The sequence below is a fragment of the Osmerus eperlanus genome, chromosome 16, assembly GCF_963692335.1.
Source record: "Osmerus eperlanus chromosome 16, fOsmEpe2.1, whole genome shotgun sequence".
NCBI classification, from domain to species: domain Eukaryota; kingdom Metazoa; phylum Chordata; class Actinopteri; order Osmeriformes; family Osmeridae; genus Osmerus; species Osmerus eperlanus.
In genome coordinates, this window is record NC_085033.1 from 7,501,442 (window position 1) to 7,521,428 (window position 19,987).

Sequence of the window (19,987 nt, forward strand, 5' to 3'; positions counted from 1 at the left end):
TGTCAGAAGATTGTGTTATTGTGTTGCAAACTAAGTGGCATTTCAAATAATAAAACGCTAATGTATTATTGTACATTTCTGTCAAATGGTTTTAAATAATGTACAACCCCTTCTGTTAATCAGCAGAGTAATCCCTCTTCTTGCAAAGAGAAGTCAATGGATAAATTATTTTTCTATCATGCTACCATAGAACAGGATCAGACTGACGTCTGACACATACAGAGATATGAAAGAAATACAACGAGAACATAACATGTTGCTTTCAAACTCAATGGCTTAAACTGATCTGTCATATGACTCAAAAACTGCATCTGAATCCTTTGGAATAGTTATTGTGGAGCTTGTCAGCTAGAACTGTCATTTCAAATGCTATGTTTCAAATGCAAATGTTCTGCTTGCCAAGGTGAAACATGCTTCTGTAAAGAAAAGAACACACAATACACCTCCCACGTTTCTTACAGTACACCCTGTACGTCCAAGCCCTTCCGTCCTCTACATACCCACAATCAACACCAGCATTCACTCTTGTTCTGCACATTTTATCTGCATAATCACAATACACTTTCCCCCGGACTTCCTACATCGCTATTGTCCAAGAATGTGTCTTCAGCAGATAGCTAAAGCAACGTTCAGCAGCACAACATGATGAGAGACTTTAATTCAAGTGTTCAACCCCCATACACATATCCTGCTACTCTCAAAACAGGCATACTATGAAAAGAATATATTACCTAGCTTTTTCCCCTGCAGCCAAAATCAAAGTCACAAACATCCATCATTGGTTATTATAATCTGTCAAAGGTTTTCAAATGTGGCGGCTTTTTATTCAAACAACAAATAGAATATTAGGTAGGATGTGCACGTAGTCAGTAGTGTTGTCTCTGGGGGCGTGATGGCTGGGCATCAGCGTAAATCTATCAGGAAAACACACTCTCTCCCTGAGATGGGTTACTGATGCCTTCCCCTCCCCCAGCTCTGCCACTCAATCCTGGGAGTCAAACAAGGGCAGCCGCTTGATCATGTCACAGCACAAACACCAACCAACAGAGAGGTGCACAAACATAGGCAGCGGTCATCTCAACGCGTGGAGGACTGGGAGGGCAAACAGACACACACACACATACAAACCTACTGTGATAGCTGTCAAACACAGACAGGCCAGACACACCCTTACTGGATCTTGATCATAACAACAAGACCAAACCCGAGCAGGCCAAGAATTACAGCGGACATACACAGAGGTAAACGGAAGTTGAATCGTTCAGATCAACATCCGAGCCGATAACTGTTAAGGGATTAGTCTACCCAATCGCCTACACTATTCAACATGCAGATGGTGGAGGTCTTAGGTCTCCCGTGAAACCCTCGAATTCCAGCACAGACAGTCATGTTGAACAACAAACGCTGTGGCAACAAATGCAATTTACAGTCTATCTACAGTGTGGAAGAGTGCAGAGCTTAGAGACCTAGGGGATGAGTAGGGATTTAAAAGTTAAAATTTCTAAACAGCCACTTGGCAGACATGGTTACGTTTAAGGGACTATATAAGCATTTAGCTTAAGTAATTGGGGATCATAGCCTGCAATATTAGTGTACTTCTTATGCCTTTGAAATAGCCCTTGATAAACTGTAGAAAAAAGAAAAATTCAGTCTTCTAAATCTCATGCATCTTTCCACTCACTGTCAGGGGGCGTTTGTTTTCTTGATCTGTACCAGACGTTTTGTGACTGTACATACTGGTAATCGATGATGACCGTCTTTTATTATGGCAATTAGGTCATCATTTGACTTTGTAATAAGAATATAACATACCTCCATCGCCAGAGCCAGAGCCTGTGTCTGTAAAAAGGAAAAAGTTGATTGTGAATGATCAATTAATTCAGTTGAAGGTTTAGTTTTCCATTACATAGAAAGTCTACCATGCAGAGTCTTCTTAAAAGAGTAGCCTACTGAAAAAGGACAAGCCATCATACTTTTGGCATGAAACAGTTGCATTAAGAAAATGATCCTGAGAAGATAGAACTTGGCATTGCATTCTAGACCTAAGAAATGGACACTAGCTTCCAAAGACTCTGGCATAGAATCTACAAATTAAGGAATGGATGCTGGCTACTCTGTTGAATTCAATTTCACTTTAGTGTTGTAGCACTTCTTCACAATGTCATGGTCTAAAAGCTGTACACAAAACAACCAAACCCTCACAAAAGAACCATTCAGCTTATAGGCTTCTATCAACTGCTGTCACCAATAATACCTGGATTTTAATCCAACCTGTATTGCACCATTATTCTATGGAACGTATTATGCCAGATGACAAAAATGCTAAGATTAGTCAAGCTAAGGTTGCCTTAACCTTACCATTGTCTTCCTTTTCTACATTTTCTTTTTCCACATCCTTGGTTTCTTTGGAAACATTTTTCCCTCCTCTGGCAGATCCTTGAATCCCCATAGAAAATCTAGAGGGATACACTACAATGTGGACCTCTCAAACTATCCCTTAACTCCTGCTGGGGGGAATTGAATGGACCTGGTCCTAGGTATTCACGGCGTCCCCTCGGCTCGTAGCTGACAAACGCTTCAATTACAGGAAGAATAAATCTGGGAGAGAGGAAATTGCTCGGATTGAGTGGTGTGGGAAAGGAAGCAGAGGGCATATCGTTGATATGTACCCTTCCTAAAGCGTAACAACACCATTGCACTGAGGTGCACCACTTGGGAAATCAGGCCGCTGGCCCTACAGATTGGGTTCACCGTGCTGCCGTAGCATCGCTACAAGTTTCCCCCACACGTTTGGCCATGTCTGATCACTACTTAACCTATGGCTAGTTTTGCGGGGGGAGGCGGGGGTAGTGTCTCCAGGTCACCGTAAAGTTAAGACTGTTGATGAGCAAAGCATTTTAGTGCCGGGACACCAGTCTAAGAGCACTGTTTGAAATGTTTGGTTCCAGACCATAACATCTAGTGTGATTCTCCTGAGCTGCAGCCTGGTCAGTCTCATCCTCTGTCTCCTAATTAGTAATTGATCTAGAACTGATAAACAAGGCCTTTTCTGACCGATCAATGCGACCAATTATGCATCAGGGATAGAGTAGATTTGGCAGGCAGTCTCCCTCGAGGACTGAAGACGCCTTGGTTCAGAACTACTACTGTATTTTGTTGTACTCGGATGTTCTAGTAGGACTGTTTAGCAGAGGTACTGGTAGTTCACTGGTACCAATACTGTACCAATAATGCACCAGTACTGATACTGTACAGTTGCTGGCTGTATCATGATAACACTCACCAGCAGAGCAGGGTCCATCAGACACTCGCGAGATGAGCCTCTGCTGTTTGCAAGCAGCCTGTCTCCTGTAACATTCATTCTGGTAGGTGTCTCCATTGGAGCCACACACAGGGATGTAACTTTTGTGACACTGAAATGAAACACCCAGAACAATGTTAAAGCAGAAACTCACGGTGAACTCATGTTTTTTTTGAGCATAGTTGTGATGAGACTGCTAACTGTGTATAATGCCATTCCATCTCATTTATCAATCAATGACTGTGAGGAACTAATAGTTCCTGAAAGCCTGTGATAACTACGGCAGACTAACAAACATGGACTAAATTAAGGCATTCAGTTCTGCCCCGGTATCTTCCCGTTACACCTCTCTCTCTCTCTCTCTCTCTCTCTCTCTCTCTCTCTCTAAGGTATCTCCCTCTGGACTCATCACACACACACCTGTTCTCCTTCTGTTGTAATTACAGTCACATTAAGGAGAAATATGGTTTCCTTCTCATCCAGCATTCAGACAGTGGAAAAACAACTCAGCCTAAACAAATAACCCCCCCCAACACCCACCCCAGAGGCAACCAAGCACATAATGAATTAGTTTTCAATTGGAAAATATAGATATTTTAATACTTTCTTTGTGGCCCTGCCAGTTTTAAGTGGGAAAAACACTTCAGAGTAAATTACAAAATAAAATAAAAACATCTGTTACTGTACTGTGGCTAGGGGCCTACTCTACTTCAAATCATCATGTGCCGCAACACGTTCCTAATACTAAGAACGTCGAAAGCTACAAATGGAGGAACATTGGGCAGGGCTTTGTTGAGAAAGCCGCTTATAGGGAATGTGCTGTTTTCAATTTTTATCAGAATTCCTGATAAAGACTTATGTTAATTGGACTCAATATTATTATGATAAATCCTTTGCCTCCGAGTAGACACACACACACAAACTAGCACGGGTGAGCGCACTCAGACATTCAAATGACCTCAGTCTGTAAAACTGACAAAGACAGACCCACCGCACATAAACAGACACAGTTTTGCCACAGACATCATGTGTCCTAAATCACATACCTGGAACTGGCACACACACTTCAGTTGGGCACCATCGTCCCTACAGACACCCCCAAATCGGCAGGTCGAGTCATCACACAGTCGCAGGTCACTCTTCTTCTCTGACAGGTCTGAAAAAGAGCAAAATGGACGACACTTATTCAACAATTCATTCTAGTTTGTTTCTTTTATCTGTTTAAATTAGATGAGTAAACATCATGTATTCCCCACATGTCTTAGCATGTATCGCTCATAGTTGATGTCATTGATGCTCATAGTTCTAGGCACAAAATATAAAATAATCATGACTATTTAACGACAAACTGTATACCTCTAAAGGCAGTACTTCATACAACTTATAAGAACATTCAAGTTTTCTTTCCTCCTACAGCTGTGCCCCCCTGCAGTCACTTCAAAGCTAACAGTGACAGATGAAGAAATGGCTTTTGTTTCTGGCAAGTAGCCCTGACCGCTGTACTGGGGAGTCGTCCCTTCCATATACTAATGACAGGGCTTGGTGTCTCAGAAATGTGGGGAACTTAAATTAGCGTTGTACTCTGCCGAGATAAAAGCCAGGGAATCCTGCCCACCCATGGTAAAAGGGGAGCAAAATAATGTAGCTTTAGCATGTATTACTCAGCCATGCCTCTGTAAGTGTCACACACCATGGATGAGCGACCTTTGAAGAGCCTGTAATGGTCTGTAATTACTGCTTTCCAACCAACTCAAAATGCCTACAGCGCTAACAACTAACCACACTAACCAAACAAGGCTTTAAGCTTTGCCAAATTCTAGAATTAAGGATCAAAAACATGCAATAGAATACTAACAGGTATGACTAAAATAGTCTTTGCAGAACCCAAACTGTCTGTCAATCTCAGGTGTATGTGGATTCTGGTATGATGTAGGTCAGATGTTTTTGACAATGTATACTGTACTGTAAAACCTTTACTAACAGAGAAACACAAAAATGCAAGAGAATGCTAAGTAAAAAGTACATGGTAGTCGAGCAAAAGTTTTTATTTTGTGTATTGACAGTATTGCTCTGTGTGCTTATCCTATAATTTATATTCATAATTTGGAATAATATTCCAAATCCATCACAACAAGCTTGCTGGGAAAATCTAGGCAATCCATACAGGCTCATTTTAGGCTCACAGTGGCTTACTTAAAATAGATTTTACATGTACATTCATGCTTATCTTTCTATCCTCAGCCCAAACCAGACCATTTCTATACCCTCAAAGCAGTACAAGTCACCAAAGCGGACTTATCTCTCCTGCTGCACAAATTGGCCGATTACGATCTTTTCCGTCTGACCATCGCCTCGGTAACGCTACTACGTCTCGTCTGCATGGTCTGTGCAAGTGCCGGCAGTCGCTGAGCAAAGCATGTTGGGGTGGCGGGCCCTGAACCGTCTGTGTTCTGTCATTTGTTCTGGGAGAGGCCTGTCAACAACAGCCGTTTACAGCAGCTGTCCACTGCTGGCTGGCCTCAATCTCTCATTGTTTCCTTCCTTCCGCAGGCTAGTGTGCCTTTCATGGCTAATTAAGTCAAGCCATTGCCCCATCCATCAGGGAAGATTGTGCCTGGCAGGGTGTGGTTGAGGAGGAAAACGTGTTTGTGTGTGTATGTTTGGCACAACGCACAGGACTAAGATGACTTGAATGTATTTGGATGTTTTTATAACTGAATATAGACCCTGAATACAATATAGGCTAACTGGCATGCATGCACGCTCGAGTGTTGGTTTGTATGGTTATTATTGACCAGACATTTTCAATATTTCAAACATTTTCTCATACATATTCCAGGGGCTACACTTAATAGAAATGCACATAATTCCTTATCCTGATCCAGCCAGAACTAAAGAACCCACTGGCCCGTGGCAGTCAGGACCTGGGGCACATCGACCTCCCAAATCCCCCAGCTCGCCTGAGTCGTCATGCCCACCTAGCTGTCTGTCTCTTGGGTCGTTATCTACCCCAAACCCCCTGACTCCAGGCTACCAGACATCAATACCTCATCTCCTGTCTGAGAGACTGGGGCCTACACTCCACTGGTTTCCCTAACCCCACCAGAACAGGTCTTTAATGCTCCCTTTCATTCTTTCAACTGGAAAACCAACCATACGTTTCCAATACCCATGCTGCCCAGGATTGGTATATTTGAATTTCTGCTACGACATGGTAGTTTAATATTCAGTCTATTACACATTCAATGCTTGAAGTGGAATTTTGACCATCTTTGTGGTTTGGAACATCTCATCTCTGTACCATGTAATTATAGAAAAAGCCTTCTTTTAACATCATTCTTCCTGTTAAAGTGTATTTTTAAAGAAAACATTTCTTGTTGGACACGTGTGGAGCATTCCATTTCTTGCAAGAAAGAAAAGCCATTTCCTAAAACATGTAACAAAAAAAGCATGAACATGCATGCACACACACACACACAATACAGAAGTATTTCATGGCAGCAGTTTTCATTTCAAAGTAAAGTACAACCTTTTCAAGGGCGTCTGTAACATATTGATTTTGTCTAAAGGCAGAGACTGGGGAATGCCTGCAATGCATTCTCTCTGAAGAGAGGAGAAACATGAGAGAGGGAGATGGCAAACGATCCATGTTCATTAATACCAGGAATCAGAAATACATGATGGGACTTAATTCCAACACGGTGTTAAAGAACAAGAAACAGCAAAAGAGTATTTCACTTAATCAGTTAAACCTGTCTTAACTTCTTAAAAGTTCCATTTAGTGTTTTCACATTCTGTAATCCAGATCCAGTCCATCACTTTAACATGTGAGAGCAGAGTTCCTGCTGTGCTTTCTAATGGCTTCATTTGAATAACAGGCTCTGCCTTAAAAGGACAGTCTCCACCTGCCAACCAAGAGCTGAGTGATAGCCTAGGCCTTTTCACCCTGAGATTTACAGTGGGACAGATCTAACCCTCCATCCCCCAGAAGCACACACACACATACTGCTGTCCACTGCTTTGGTGTCTGTCTGGATGACTTCCTAATTGACATCCTTGAGGGCTTTACCCTCCTATCCCCCACCCACACACACACACATTAGACTGTTAGCTCATAAGAAATGTTATGTTGCATGTTTTCCCAACTATTCAGGTTTGGAGAGAAAGTGTTCACTAAGTCCTGTTAATCATACAACTATGATTACGAAAAATATAGGATGTAGGCTCTGTTGTCTTTATAATAGATTCTGTTGTCACTACATAGAAAGTGAATGACAGCCAAACCATTCTACAATACAATGTCTAAGACCTACAATCCACCTTACCACAAAATATTCCTGAGGAAAGCAAATGTTTCAACAAATTGTAAAGAATTCCACCAAAGTCAAGTTTTTTCGCAAGGCAGATCTGTTAGAATTTCTTGGAAGTTTGCTGTTTCCTTCACACCATGAGAAAACCAGCTGCTTTGTTTTTTTTTTAATTAAATATAGCATTTTAAATTTTCATCCCCACTCCTTTTGGTGCCTTGTTGCTATGGGCCACTCAGAAAAGCTTAAACCGTTACTGAGAAAATGGATTTGGGATAGTTTTATTTGGTACAAAAGACTTACGTCCATCTGTTTTTGTCTGCTTGTTGTCTGCTTATCATCGCTACAGTGAAGTATGACTACATAAGCCAGCCATTTTGTTAACATTGAAATTAAGAACTGGTCAATGGCCACACCATGTGATTCCATTCCTAATTACAGCACTGGACATCCTGAGGGCTACTAATTAGAACTGTGCCATTCTCCCTCCTCTGTAATTGTGACAAATTTGTCCGGTTTGCGATTTATTTCAAGGAGGGTGTAATGACCATTGCAAACACATGTAGCCTGGGGCTGAAGACACGGTTCATTTGCCTTGATCAGTTGTTGCTGAGATCATCTTTACCTGGGAAAGAGATAAATGCTTTGATGTTTTATTCATGCACGGAGCAGCCGGATTGGATTGGAATGACATTAGCCTTTTTGATATACAGTGCTGGGAACCATAGCAGATGAAAATGACTCTTGTCAACACTGTCATACACCCAGTCTAGGCCTCCGGAAGCCTGGCTTGCATTAATCTTTTGTCTCCGACACAGTGATAGAAGAGTAAGTAATAGATCTCTACAGTAACCAAAGAGAGCTGATGCTTTAGAGGTTTATAAGCGATGTAGCCCAAAGCCTCTTCAGCTCGCCATCTCTCAACTGCCTCAGGCGATAATCTAGCTAAGTCTTTAAAACAATCAAAAAAGGGTATTTTTCATGACTGCTGAACCAAGTGTAATATTTGGAAATAAAAAGAGAAACAAATTAGGTTGCAAGTCTATAAAGTTTTGTTTTTATATCAATGACAACAAATGTTGGTATGGTATCAAATAAATACCCTCATCCCAGAACTGCATGGCTACTAATGCCACCATTACTATGCAATGCAAACTACGCTCTAATCGTTCTACTCTCTTACAAATAAGAGTCGGAAAATACAAAGAATTGGAGCGTCCTCAGGAAGCCCTCCCTCTCTGCAGACAGAAGGCTGCGCTTATTACAGCCCAGTCCTGTGGGCCAAGCCTGCCCAGTCATCCTCGGCTCCTGTGGAGGTGTCTAAATGAGTGTGCCTCTTTCTCTATCAAGTAAACAGACAGCACAGGTGCAGGGGAACGGCTCTGGCTCCGAACTAGCAGAACCGTGGGGTGCTTGACGTGCCCTCAACCTCGGTAAAATCAAGATGCTTTTGTCGAAAAGGCACAAATGTACACCTCTGAAGTCAATTAAATTCAGATGAGAAACATGAAGCAGAAATTCTGTACTAAAGCTTTTTAATAGTTCGAACCATTGGCAGAAAGCCCTTGTTAATTAGAATACTGCCACAGATACAAGTGTATCTTTTCTCTGAAGCAGACTTCTTACGATTGACACTTTCAAAGACAGTTAAGTCTACCAAACACCAGTAAAAAAAAATAAAAAAACAGTGTGAGCTTTTAACCTTACTAGGAAGGCACCCTTTTGTGGCAGTGTCCTCTTGCTTCAAAAAGGCATGAATCTCTTACAGCACATGTTCAACAAAGAACTTGGGGAACAAAAGTAGGGGACGGAAATCTTACAGGGGGGGAGGGCTGAAATAATGACAGTTTCTAACTAAAACCACAGAGAAGAAGCAGGGGCTTCCCAGCAGGAGGCAAAGAACTGGGGGAGAGGAGCTTGACGTGATGAAAGATTTAAGTGCTGGGGGAATTCAAAGGCTGAGTGACCCTGTGCCTTTCAGCCTGTAAGCTGCATACAGGCGCTGTGTGTGTATGTGTGTGTGTGTGTGTGCTTCACAGGAGCAAGAGAGAAAAGGGGGTGGTAGAGCAATAAGGGGAGGGGAGGGAGCGTGATTTGGCTTTTGACGTCTATTACCTCGACTGTAAAACAAACCACATATGAAACAAAGAGATATAAAATGGTACAGTTTTCATCTTGATTACATTTGGTAACCGCAACCCGTTCCCCCTACCCATTCCCAAAACCTGAAATGGATAAAGGAGTTGGAGAGAGAAAAAGTGCATTGCCCTCAGTGGCTCTTCGTTCCGGAGGTTTTCATCTGTCTGTGTTAACAGGACAAAAGGCCTTGACACCGTTTCAACCTGTTGGGGGCTTGCCTGCAGGAACCCCTTTATCAGAACCCCTTTATGTAACCCCAGCCACAGCACGCTTCCCTCCCTTTTCAACACCTAACCCAACAGGTCCTGTGTTTCTGGACAAAGCTACACCTCTGACATGAGGAAAAATGATGTGCTGGTAACCTTCATAATGCAAGTGATGCTAGCTCTTCACAGCAAGCTAAACTGTGTAAGATGTCACCTTGGTTTGCCTTGACCTTATCTTTCTTTTTTAAATGTATTACATTTTCATCCAAGTTTCCTTGCCATTGAGTAACATTCATATTCCATATACCGTGTGACATGTTCTGCCTCTCCCATACCAACATCCAAGGGATTGACTAATTTACTGAATACAGAAATAGCCATTCACACCTTGGAATAGCTGTCCACTTGGCAGCTGTCCACCTGCCATAGACTACAGATCTGAGTGTGGGGACTGGCTGCTCTGACAACTACTTTGATATCCCATGTCCTAAGTTTTATATTGATCTGCTGGATTTGAGTCGCTCCCTCCCTGTATCCGTCTGTCTTGGCCTCGCTCCTGATGAAATGAGACCTACTGGCAGAGACTCTCCAGTGCCCTCCCAGTGGACCCTCTGACATCCTGTAATGCAACCTGGCTGCCCTACCTCCCTTTCCCCACCATTCTGTCTCTGCTGGACACACAAACAAGGACACACCCATCAGAGAAGCCCCACAAATTAATAACGGAGATCAACCAACATACAGCATATGCTGTATGTTGGTGACACATGAATACTCTCTCGAACAAAAGGGGTCAGTTTGAGTCAGTTTGTAAGGAACCAGGGCATAAGATAACATTTCAGGAACTGGCAAAACAAAGACAGTGTCAAGAAGTAGGCCTATTCCCAAATATGTTACCAAGGTGTCTCCCACCCTAAAGGCAGGGTGACAATCCTAAAACCTCCTGCCTCCCAGTGTAGCCCACACTACATCTGAGGGTCATATAACCAGCAAATGGCATCGTCACAAATTGGACGGCAACCAGTCTGCCTTCTCCAGCCCCATGTCAACCTCTTTAATCCCTTCGTCCCAGCAAATGGTATTACAATTTACATAATTGCCGCTCTAACAATTTCACATTGTATAATGTTTCAAAATGATGATTGCTAGTGGGAAAAATACACAGTGCACTTTAGCTGTTGCTGCTTTCCTCTCTGCTTTCAATGAAATGTAGGCAAACCGGCCCCTCACCGAGAGCTCTCTGGAAGATGCTTTTGTCTTAACTGGGGTAAGCTCTCAGAGATTCAAAAAGGGTCTGTTGTGAAAGTTGATACGGAGGGCTTTTGTCTTTCCGGTGGCAGTTCTCACAGTCCCCTTAAAGAGTGTTTACAGCTTCTCTGCATGTTCTTATTGTTTCTGAGCTCCTTATGGGACACATTGAAAGAGGGCATGGCAACCACAAACACGCAGCAAAAAAAACGGTAAAAATGACAAGTAGAGCAGATCCAACATTTCACGTTTTCTTTGGTCCACACAACAAAATCCCTTGTAGATTGTCCTGGCATTTCCATTTTTATCTGCCCATGCCTTTCTTGCAACCTCAAAGTGAACTAGCTGTCAAAGTGTGTTTATCCCTCTGCCAAAGCTTCAGTGCATGGTCCTGAAGAGGGTCTTCTCCCAATCCATGCAATCGCATAAATATCACGATGAGCATGTTACAAAGCTGAAACAATTCTCACTCCAATATTGATTTTGAAGCACAGAGACAACCGCTGTTCGATTTGATTTTACTGCTTCATATGACAAGAGACATTGCCCCCATCTGTAAGACTAAAGAGATTTAGCGGTACGTGTCTCTGCTCCTCAGGAGTATAAGACTGCTCAAATTGCTGCAGTGGTCTGACGTGGAACAGCTAAACAGCTTCTGGTGAATGAGTTACAGTGATCAACAACGATAAAGCAGACAATAGAATCCAGAAGAAGAGGGAGCTTATTTCCTGTTCCTGCAGTACAAATATCAGAAGAGGTATCCATAAGATAACATTACTGTTAATAGAGACAATATAAATCCAAATACAATTATCTCTGAAAACATTTCATGATAATGATAATTTATCAAGTATTTGAGCATAGCGGGATAATATGCCTCCTGTGTCCACTCCATACTAGACTCGTAAAGCACGCTTTGAGGCTAAACCATTTCTTCTGTACATGTATAAAATGGCACAGTAAATCCACCCAAGAATTCACTGATGCGGGACTAATCAGGTCCCATTCCAATTCTGGGCACACACAGGAGGATGCCAGACCCGGGCTCTAAGCTCAAACAGCAAACCGGCAGGTGATTTGAACTCGATGCATTTTAATTGGCACATGAAGCGATTCAAAGCGCTGGTCTGCAGTGTTGTGCGCCGGCCTATGAAACCAAACTCTGTCTCTCCAGTTAGGTTTCCTGTGGTCCTGTAAGTGGAGATCACAGATCCTGCTACCATTCAAGGCACACAGACCTAACCCCATCCTTCTTAGACTCTTTTGTCTTGCCACAATCAATGGGGAAGGGAAGCTACCTCCAGCCTGGCTATGGCTAATGACTACACAGCAGACCCTTCAGCGATTATGAGCTTGGAAGGTTCAATAATACAAAGGACAGAAACAAAGGCCTGCCCTAGATAGGCACACTCAGCCAAGCGAATAAATACATACCAATAAGCCTACTATAAGTAATATAGTATAAAATGTGTATGGTATGAAATAAAACACAGTGAATGGACATCTGAAATTCTTCTTATGGAAAGTACCTGTCTGTAAGGTATGAGGCAAAATGTAGCCTGAATAAACTAAGTTGGCATCAAAATTAAATAACCATGGCAGGACAGTATACCCTTGGGGTAACGGGTCAGATGAAAAGACAGAAAAGCTAGATGCATCATAAATGAATCCTGCCTTCTCTCACGTTTTTGTGCTGTCCCCATGTAATCCATTTTCTTTCCTCAACACTGAAAGCTCTTTCCACATGATTTGGTGGAAAAGCTTTCTGAAAAGGAAATGTGTTCAATTGCAGGCTTGCTGCAGTGGTTAATATGAATAGAATGAAAGTATCCTGACAAGCATTCACAGTTTTTGTGTTACTAAATGGAAGAAAAACAAAGAGATGGGTTTCTCAATACAGACAGCATTTGGTAAATAGGGGCCAGTCTGGCCCAAAATGCCTTTTGTTGCCATGGATGTTGCCACAGAGCTGTGCTTCCATCACAAGTAGGATGTGTGCACTACAGTTATAGCCTTTGTCTACATGGATTCTGCCCAAGGACACAACATCATTTGGCAGAGCCGGGGATCGAACCAGCAACCTTCTGATTACTAGCCCGATTCCTTAACCGCTCAGCCACCTGACTCCTTATAATAGACAGTGGCTTCCAGGTTACGCCTCAATGTCTTCTAGATCATACACTCTCGGGCTAGTACAGTGTCAAGAAACCTGCCCAATCCCAATAGACCCATTTATCAGAGGTCCAAATTTCACATCACTTGTGAAAAGTCCTAATTAATGGTGCAAAAATTGTCATCCTATCAATCTAAAAAAAAACAACAGACAATTTCAGTTGCACTCATCCAACTGACACTTTAATCAGAGCAACTGAAGTTGCAACTATTGTGGTACAAAGATTCCCTGAAGACAACTTGTTTTGGTCAAAACGACACTGCTGTGGCTGTCCTTTTAGCATGGATTAAAAGGCAGTAATCAGTGGATCTCATCCTGCCCTGCTCCAAGGACATGAGCAACAGAGACATACCAGATGTATTAGTCATCTCCATTTCCTCCAGCTGTTGTTGTCCAATGAAACCATTAAAAAAAACACAAAAACAAACAAACAGTGCAGTGCAGACACCATATAGAATTTAGGTACAACAAGTGGATCTTAACCACATATACTGCATGAAGGAGCCCTTTCTCCTTGTAGCCTATATTGGGAGACGTAAAAGCAGAAACCAGCACAAATAGCAGTTCCCTCAGTGACAAAATAGCAGGTTAGCCTATGACAGGAAACTTAAATGTAGTTTAGGAAAAAAATCTTGCAGCATAATCTTAATAAAACAATCAGATTTATTGCTAATTCTGTTGAATTTCTACCCTACGCATTCCTCAATCCCATGCACACAGCACACTACTTACTGCAGGGCTATTGAGGCCACATTTTCTGCCCCTCTGCAACCCTATAATCAACCCATACTTTCATACTTTTACGATTTCAGATCATACAATGGCAAAGAATATCCAACCAGACTGATAAATGACACTTCCCATATTTCCCTGGCAGTGTTGTTTTCATAAACCTGTCATTCATAGTTTATCTAAAAAGCCATTGACGCATACAGTCTTACAACGCATAATTGACAGCCCACACATTAATCTGATGTTATAAAAATCGTTTTAATTTTCTCAGCCTGTGGTTTCAACACCACATCTTAATTGCTTCCGATTTTTCAGGGGAGAAAGACCCCCGTAGGATGCTGTAGTGGGTGAAAAAGTCTAGCAAGATTAAGGGACGCTATTAGACATATACAATAACTCCTTGTGTAAATATAAGACAGCTCAGTTGATATAGTGTATCGGGGAACAGAATTAGCATGCTGAAACATTGCCTTATCTACTGTCTGCGGTGCTTACATGTCAGTGTCTTTGCTTAGACTGATGCAGTGTGTACTGACTGCGAGGCTACTGAAGATTACAGTTTGTTTGGCTGTGAACAAGAACACTCTCCTCAGACATGAGTACATAAAGGGCTGAGCAGCCTTTACCCCAAATGAAGTCTTGGTCCTTTGAAGGCTAAAACTGCTTTGAATCTGAGTGTCTAAGACTTAGCCTCCTGGCTAAATCCACACCTAGACGTGAAGGAGTTGTGTATCCCATCTAAAGCACTGACAATACCATTACAGGTTTATTTCGCTCCCTGAAATGAGAAGTGTTCAAGGCCAGAATAGATTGTATTGAGGTGCCTTCCGAAGAATCTAACAGCATGTTTCAAGATGAAAGCTTGAAATGATGCATAAATCACAACTGAACTGGTTGATCCAAGCCTCCTTAAAAGGAGATGACATCTAGGCAGTTTTATGGCTAAACCTGATCTTTTGGGAAAGTTACACCTTTTGATGTGAAATCATAACTTTTTATGTTGTTGTAAGCCATAGGAGTGCTACGTGGTAAATTAGGAAACCACAGAGTATTGTCTTTCTACACCTGAGAGGCTGGAGGGCATACAATAGTGTATAGGACCAGTGATGCATCGGTTTCTTCTGAACCATAGTGAGACATGATACTATACCATGGGAGAGTCAGGGAACACTGAGGGGGTGAGGAAATAGGGTCATCTAATACTGAAAGGTTGTCTTAAAACACAGTGTTTGGGGTTGGATTAAGGATTACTTACTTTAGAAAAGCCCTTAATAGGTTCACTTTAATACCATGATGGTGTGATATTCCCTTTGGTGGACCGATCTCTAAGCATTATTGCAGAGACCACTGGCCACTTCAACAACACAAATACTCAAGATAAAATGGACTTACTGCCAAATACCACAAAAGAGAAACTGCTGTTTTCCCAGTAAAACAAATTCTGTCAATCAGAGCTTATGGTAATTGAAAATCCAATATATATCTGCTTGACAAATACAATTCACTGCCTGCTTTTGTGAAAAAAATAACCTTCAAAATGTCACCCCATTGTGCTGAAGTTAATTGGTTCCCTTAAAACCAGGTGTTAAGCTAATTCCCTCTCAGTAGGAGAGAAATCCACCTCACAGAAACCCACAGACAAAAACACTTAAGATTGAACCTAAAGGAATTCAATCTCTACACACTGCAGATACCTCGATCCCCTTAGACCCATCATCTTCTACACCGGTTGTATAGGGCCATAAACAGGCACTGTACTGTGAGTGTTTGGTTCCAACGTCTGGGACCTGTCAGTCTAGCAAGAAATAGAATGCCTCAGTTGGGTGATCATACTGTTAGAACAGCGAGGATGTCTTGACACCTTGAGCCCCATGGGACATTGAATGGGTAGCTGTATTGCCCTTGACTGACATAAAAGTCAACAGTCACCGTAGGGGGAGCTGGCTTCTTATGTTGTTTTTGCCGTTTATGAAACACAAACCAAACTTTAAAGGGGAGCTGAGTCTCTCAAAACCCATGGAAAAGATCAGTGTTAAAAATAGAGCTGGTGAGCAGTGTTAAGAATCCCATATGACTATAAACCAATTCCTATTTGAATAATGTGTAACATCAAATGACAGCAATACCAATGATTTTGCCCTCTGTCTTTCTCCACATAGAGTACGGGTTTCATGACGATAATAAAACACACCATCTTGTGTTTCGCTGTTAAAGCACAGAACGTGTAATTAGCTGGAAAGCTAAGCTGAGAGAGAGAGAGAGAGAGAGAGAGAGAGAGAGAGAGAGAGAGAGAGAGAGAGAGAGAGAGAGAGAGAGAGAGAGAGAGAGAGAGAGAGAGTTTTTGAGGAAGGGAAAAACAACATTCCCTTATTTATCACATCACTGTATGTTTATGCTCGATTACCAAGAATATCATGCTTGTTAAACCATGTAAAATAGAAAGTGGTGGTGAGTAACAATGTTTTATTGTAAAATTAAATATTTTGAAAATATGGTAGAGATGTTTATCTACACATTAGAAAAAATATTTATTAATATAAGGTTTGGACACTTCTCCCTGAGCTCTCCTGTTCATGAATTTTCTAAATGTCACACTGAAGCAATTCAGGCTAAGTGTGTTGCCCAAGGACACAACAACAGTGGGCCAATGCCCCATTTAAAATCTGAACCCTCTGTACCCCATTATATAAAATAGTGAATTACATGACTCTAATTAGTCTGGAGGGCAAGCTTGAAATACTAGAGATATGTAAACATTGCAGATGATTCCAGACAGACTGATGATGGTTCCAACGCCATCATCTTTCAGAACCGTAAATTATGAAGAACATCAATATTCATCCACTGCAGAGCTTGTCGAGATTCTTGTTACATTTTTTATTAAATCTATTAGACACTGAAACGTGATACACTGTTTCCAGTTATATCATACCGACACCGGCATGTGAGATTCACTCAATCAGGTATCACATTGGGAGGTAATGAAGCTGATGAATATTGCATGAGCTGCTGAATGCTCTATTAATGCAGGCAGAATTTGGGTTTTGAACTTAACTACTCTGAGAGAACTCTCCCTGGGGTAAATAGGCTATAACCTCAAAAAGAAAAGTTTCTGTCTCTACTTATCTTAGTGCATACAGCAAAGATGCCTTATGTGTCATCAAAGGCTTTGAAGACCATTAAGAAATGCCTTCACATCCCACACCAGATTATATCCAAAACCTCAGACTTTCAGAGTTTTAGGATACGGCAGAATGAAGGACATGTGATCAAAACTGGTTTCTTCTTAGAGGGGAACATATGTCACTAATTATGTCACTCTTGCTCTGTAAACCACACGATTACAAAGCTCAGCTCTGAACTGGTTTCAGACCATTCAAAATATGGGGGTGCAGACAGACCTGGTGCACATATGTACTGACACACATGCGCACACACATGCGTACTGACACACACAGAGACACATGTACATGCACACTCCATAATAAGAGGCATGACAGGAAGTCTGGGTTATACAGAATAGGCATCGCTCTTGTATAACCCTTTTTGAGTGTTAGCTATAGAACCTCATTTGAACACCAATAGAAACATCACTGATGTGTTTACAAGGTAAACTGACTGCTTCTTCAAAACTAAACTTGGTCCTTTAGACCAAAAAGTAAATCATGCATTCAATAATTTAAAAAAGGAGACGCTTTAAATTCCAAATGGTTTGAAAACATGTCAGCCAGTGATCTGGATGTTTCACAATGAAGCCTACTCATCTGTCCATGATGAGACAACACATTCCTGTTACTTATGCTCCCGGTGACCCTGCAAATCAACACATGCACACACACAAATACACACACAGGCTGTAGCTAGAAACTACAATACATGATGCTTATCCTCCAATAGCAGTTTTGCTCTAGTTCATTATGAGGTTCAATTCGTCTACTAAGCATAGATTACTAGCCACTATGTTGATTACATGGAACTGGGCTAAATCATCTATCTCAATTACTTTATTACACCAAACATTCAAAGGATAAACAAAACCAATTCAAATCCCATTTAATGTATGTAGTAATCAGGCCTTGTCCAGGGCATTGCTTAAAGTATGTTAGGCTACTGCATGGACTGCATTGAAATTCGTATGTGTAACAATCACATTAATTAGGCTAGATTGGTTAGTGGAATAGACCATGTCCTTTGGCTTGCGCTAATACTCGTCTCATAATATACGTCTCAAATTTGGAAAGAGTATATGATTTAGTTCCGTCGAGGCATGATGAAAATGCTTAATTTTTTATGTAAACAAATGGAAGAAAAAACGATTCTGAGGTTCCTTAATACAATACAGTGGAGAGTACGGATTATATTTTGCTTTTATTGTTAAAGGACAAACCTTCTAAGGTAGCCTATGTTACCAGGTAGGGGGTCAAGAGAAACATAGACGGCACACAATTTTTAAGTCTGGGTGGGGTTCCACTACAGCTATCCTCAATGTATAATAAACCTGTGAGTTATACAACAAACGAGACTATGAATGATGTGCTGTGTGACCATCCCAAAATGAGCTAATTGCGCATCTGACACTGCAATCCCGTATTGCTTCACAAAACCAACTTGCAGTTGATGAGACGCCCAAAAAGTCATTCAGACGATTGAGATGTGACAGTTTACTACTAAAGCACAACATACAGTACTATTTCGAGCACACTTACCTGTGCAGTCTTTGCCTTTGCCTTTGCATTCGCCACTTTGAGGGTAAGATGCTAGTGTTCCAGGCAGGGTAGCGATAGCCACGAAGCAGAGGAAAGCTAGGTAAAAGCCAGCCAAAGGTCCATGCAACCTTCTATGGCACAAGCCTTCGACCATGATGAAAAGGATGGAGACGATGCCCAATTAAGGTTACCGTCGCAAAATGTTTCAGAATGTTAATTCAGTTTGAAACCTTTCACTCAATGTTACAGAGAAAAAACTGCTGAATGAATGAGCACGGTATAGCCAGGGGCGCATGTATGTTGGAGAACGCACTATGACAACGACTTGAAAACGCACTGAGATTATTTGTAAAATCAGTGCAAGAAATCTTCTGAAACCTCTTTACTCCAAATGCGTATATCTTCTAGAAGCCAGGTGGCTGTCTATATTCGCCAAGATGACAACCAAGGCAGCAGCCAGCATCCTCGCAGTCCATACAACGCACTCCGGGTCTTTTTATGACTTAGGCTATCTGACGCCCCAGATCGAAGACCCTGGCGACCCCTTATTTCAAAACAACTTAGTACTTGAATCTCTCACTCTCACACACTCTCTCAATTATCAACTGCACTCTCGAGATGTGTTCTTTTTTGTAAACTGAAGGTAATGTCAAGTGCTGTGAAATAAAGAAAATACGACCGATGTACAACAGCTGCAGAGGCAACAGCTACAACAAAGGGATTTTGAGGGGAGAAATGTCACGTGAGAGTAGGCTTTACCCTCCTTCCAAATCCTATCCCTTTTCTCAGCCTTCCTTGACCCGGACCCTTAAAAAACACGGGCGCGAGCGCACATACACTTTAAGAATGAGTCTAAACACACATGTCAGTTTGTTAAAACCAATCTCTATATTTGTTGAAATCTAATTAACTAGGCTGCACCTTTGAACAGAGTGTGTGCAAACAAAATATGTTTTACATCAAATATAGGCTAGCTATAAATTCCAAACAAAAACAAGCACGTGGAGGTTAATCGTCGGATTTCGTTTGGATGTTTGTCACTCTGGGCATTCACTAGTTAGTTTTTCAAATAGACTGCATTGCTTCAACATGTTGGAACATGTGAACATTGTGCTAATATTTACATTGTCCAGATGGAGCCCCAGATTCTTTTTTGGACTCTGTAAACACCACTG

General features: G+C 41.7%; 1 protein-coding gene across 1 annotated transcript in view; it reads right to left on the reverse strand.

Moving 5' to 3' along the window:
• tmeff1a (transmembrane protein with EGF-like and two follistatin-like domains 1a) overlaps positions 1-19,507 on the reverse strand; it is a 29,060-nt gene extending 9,553 nt beyond the window's left edge. Inside the window, exons 1-4 of the mRNA XM_062481762.1 lie at positions 18,813-19,507; positions 4,348-4,457; positions 3,284-3,413; positions 1,813-1,839 (exon numbers count right to left, since the gene is read on the reverse strand). Of these exons, the coding sequence (XP_062337746.1) occupies positions 1,813-1,839; positions 3,284-3,413; positions 4,348-4,457; positions 18,813-18,966 (421 nt within the window). The 5' untranslated portion in view covers positions 18,967-19,507. The remainder of the gene's footprint in view (positions 1-1,812; positions 1,840-3,283; positions 3,414-4,347; positions 4,458-18,812) is intronic.
• Positions 19,508-19,987: the final 480 nt, after the last annotated feature.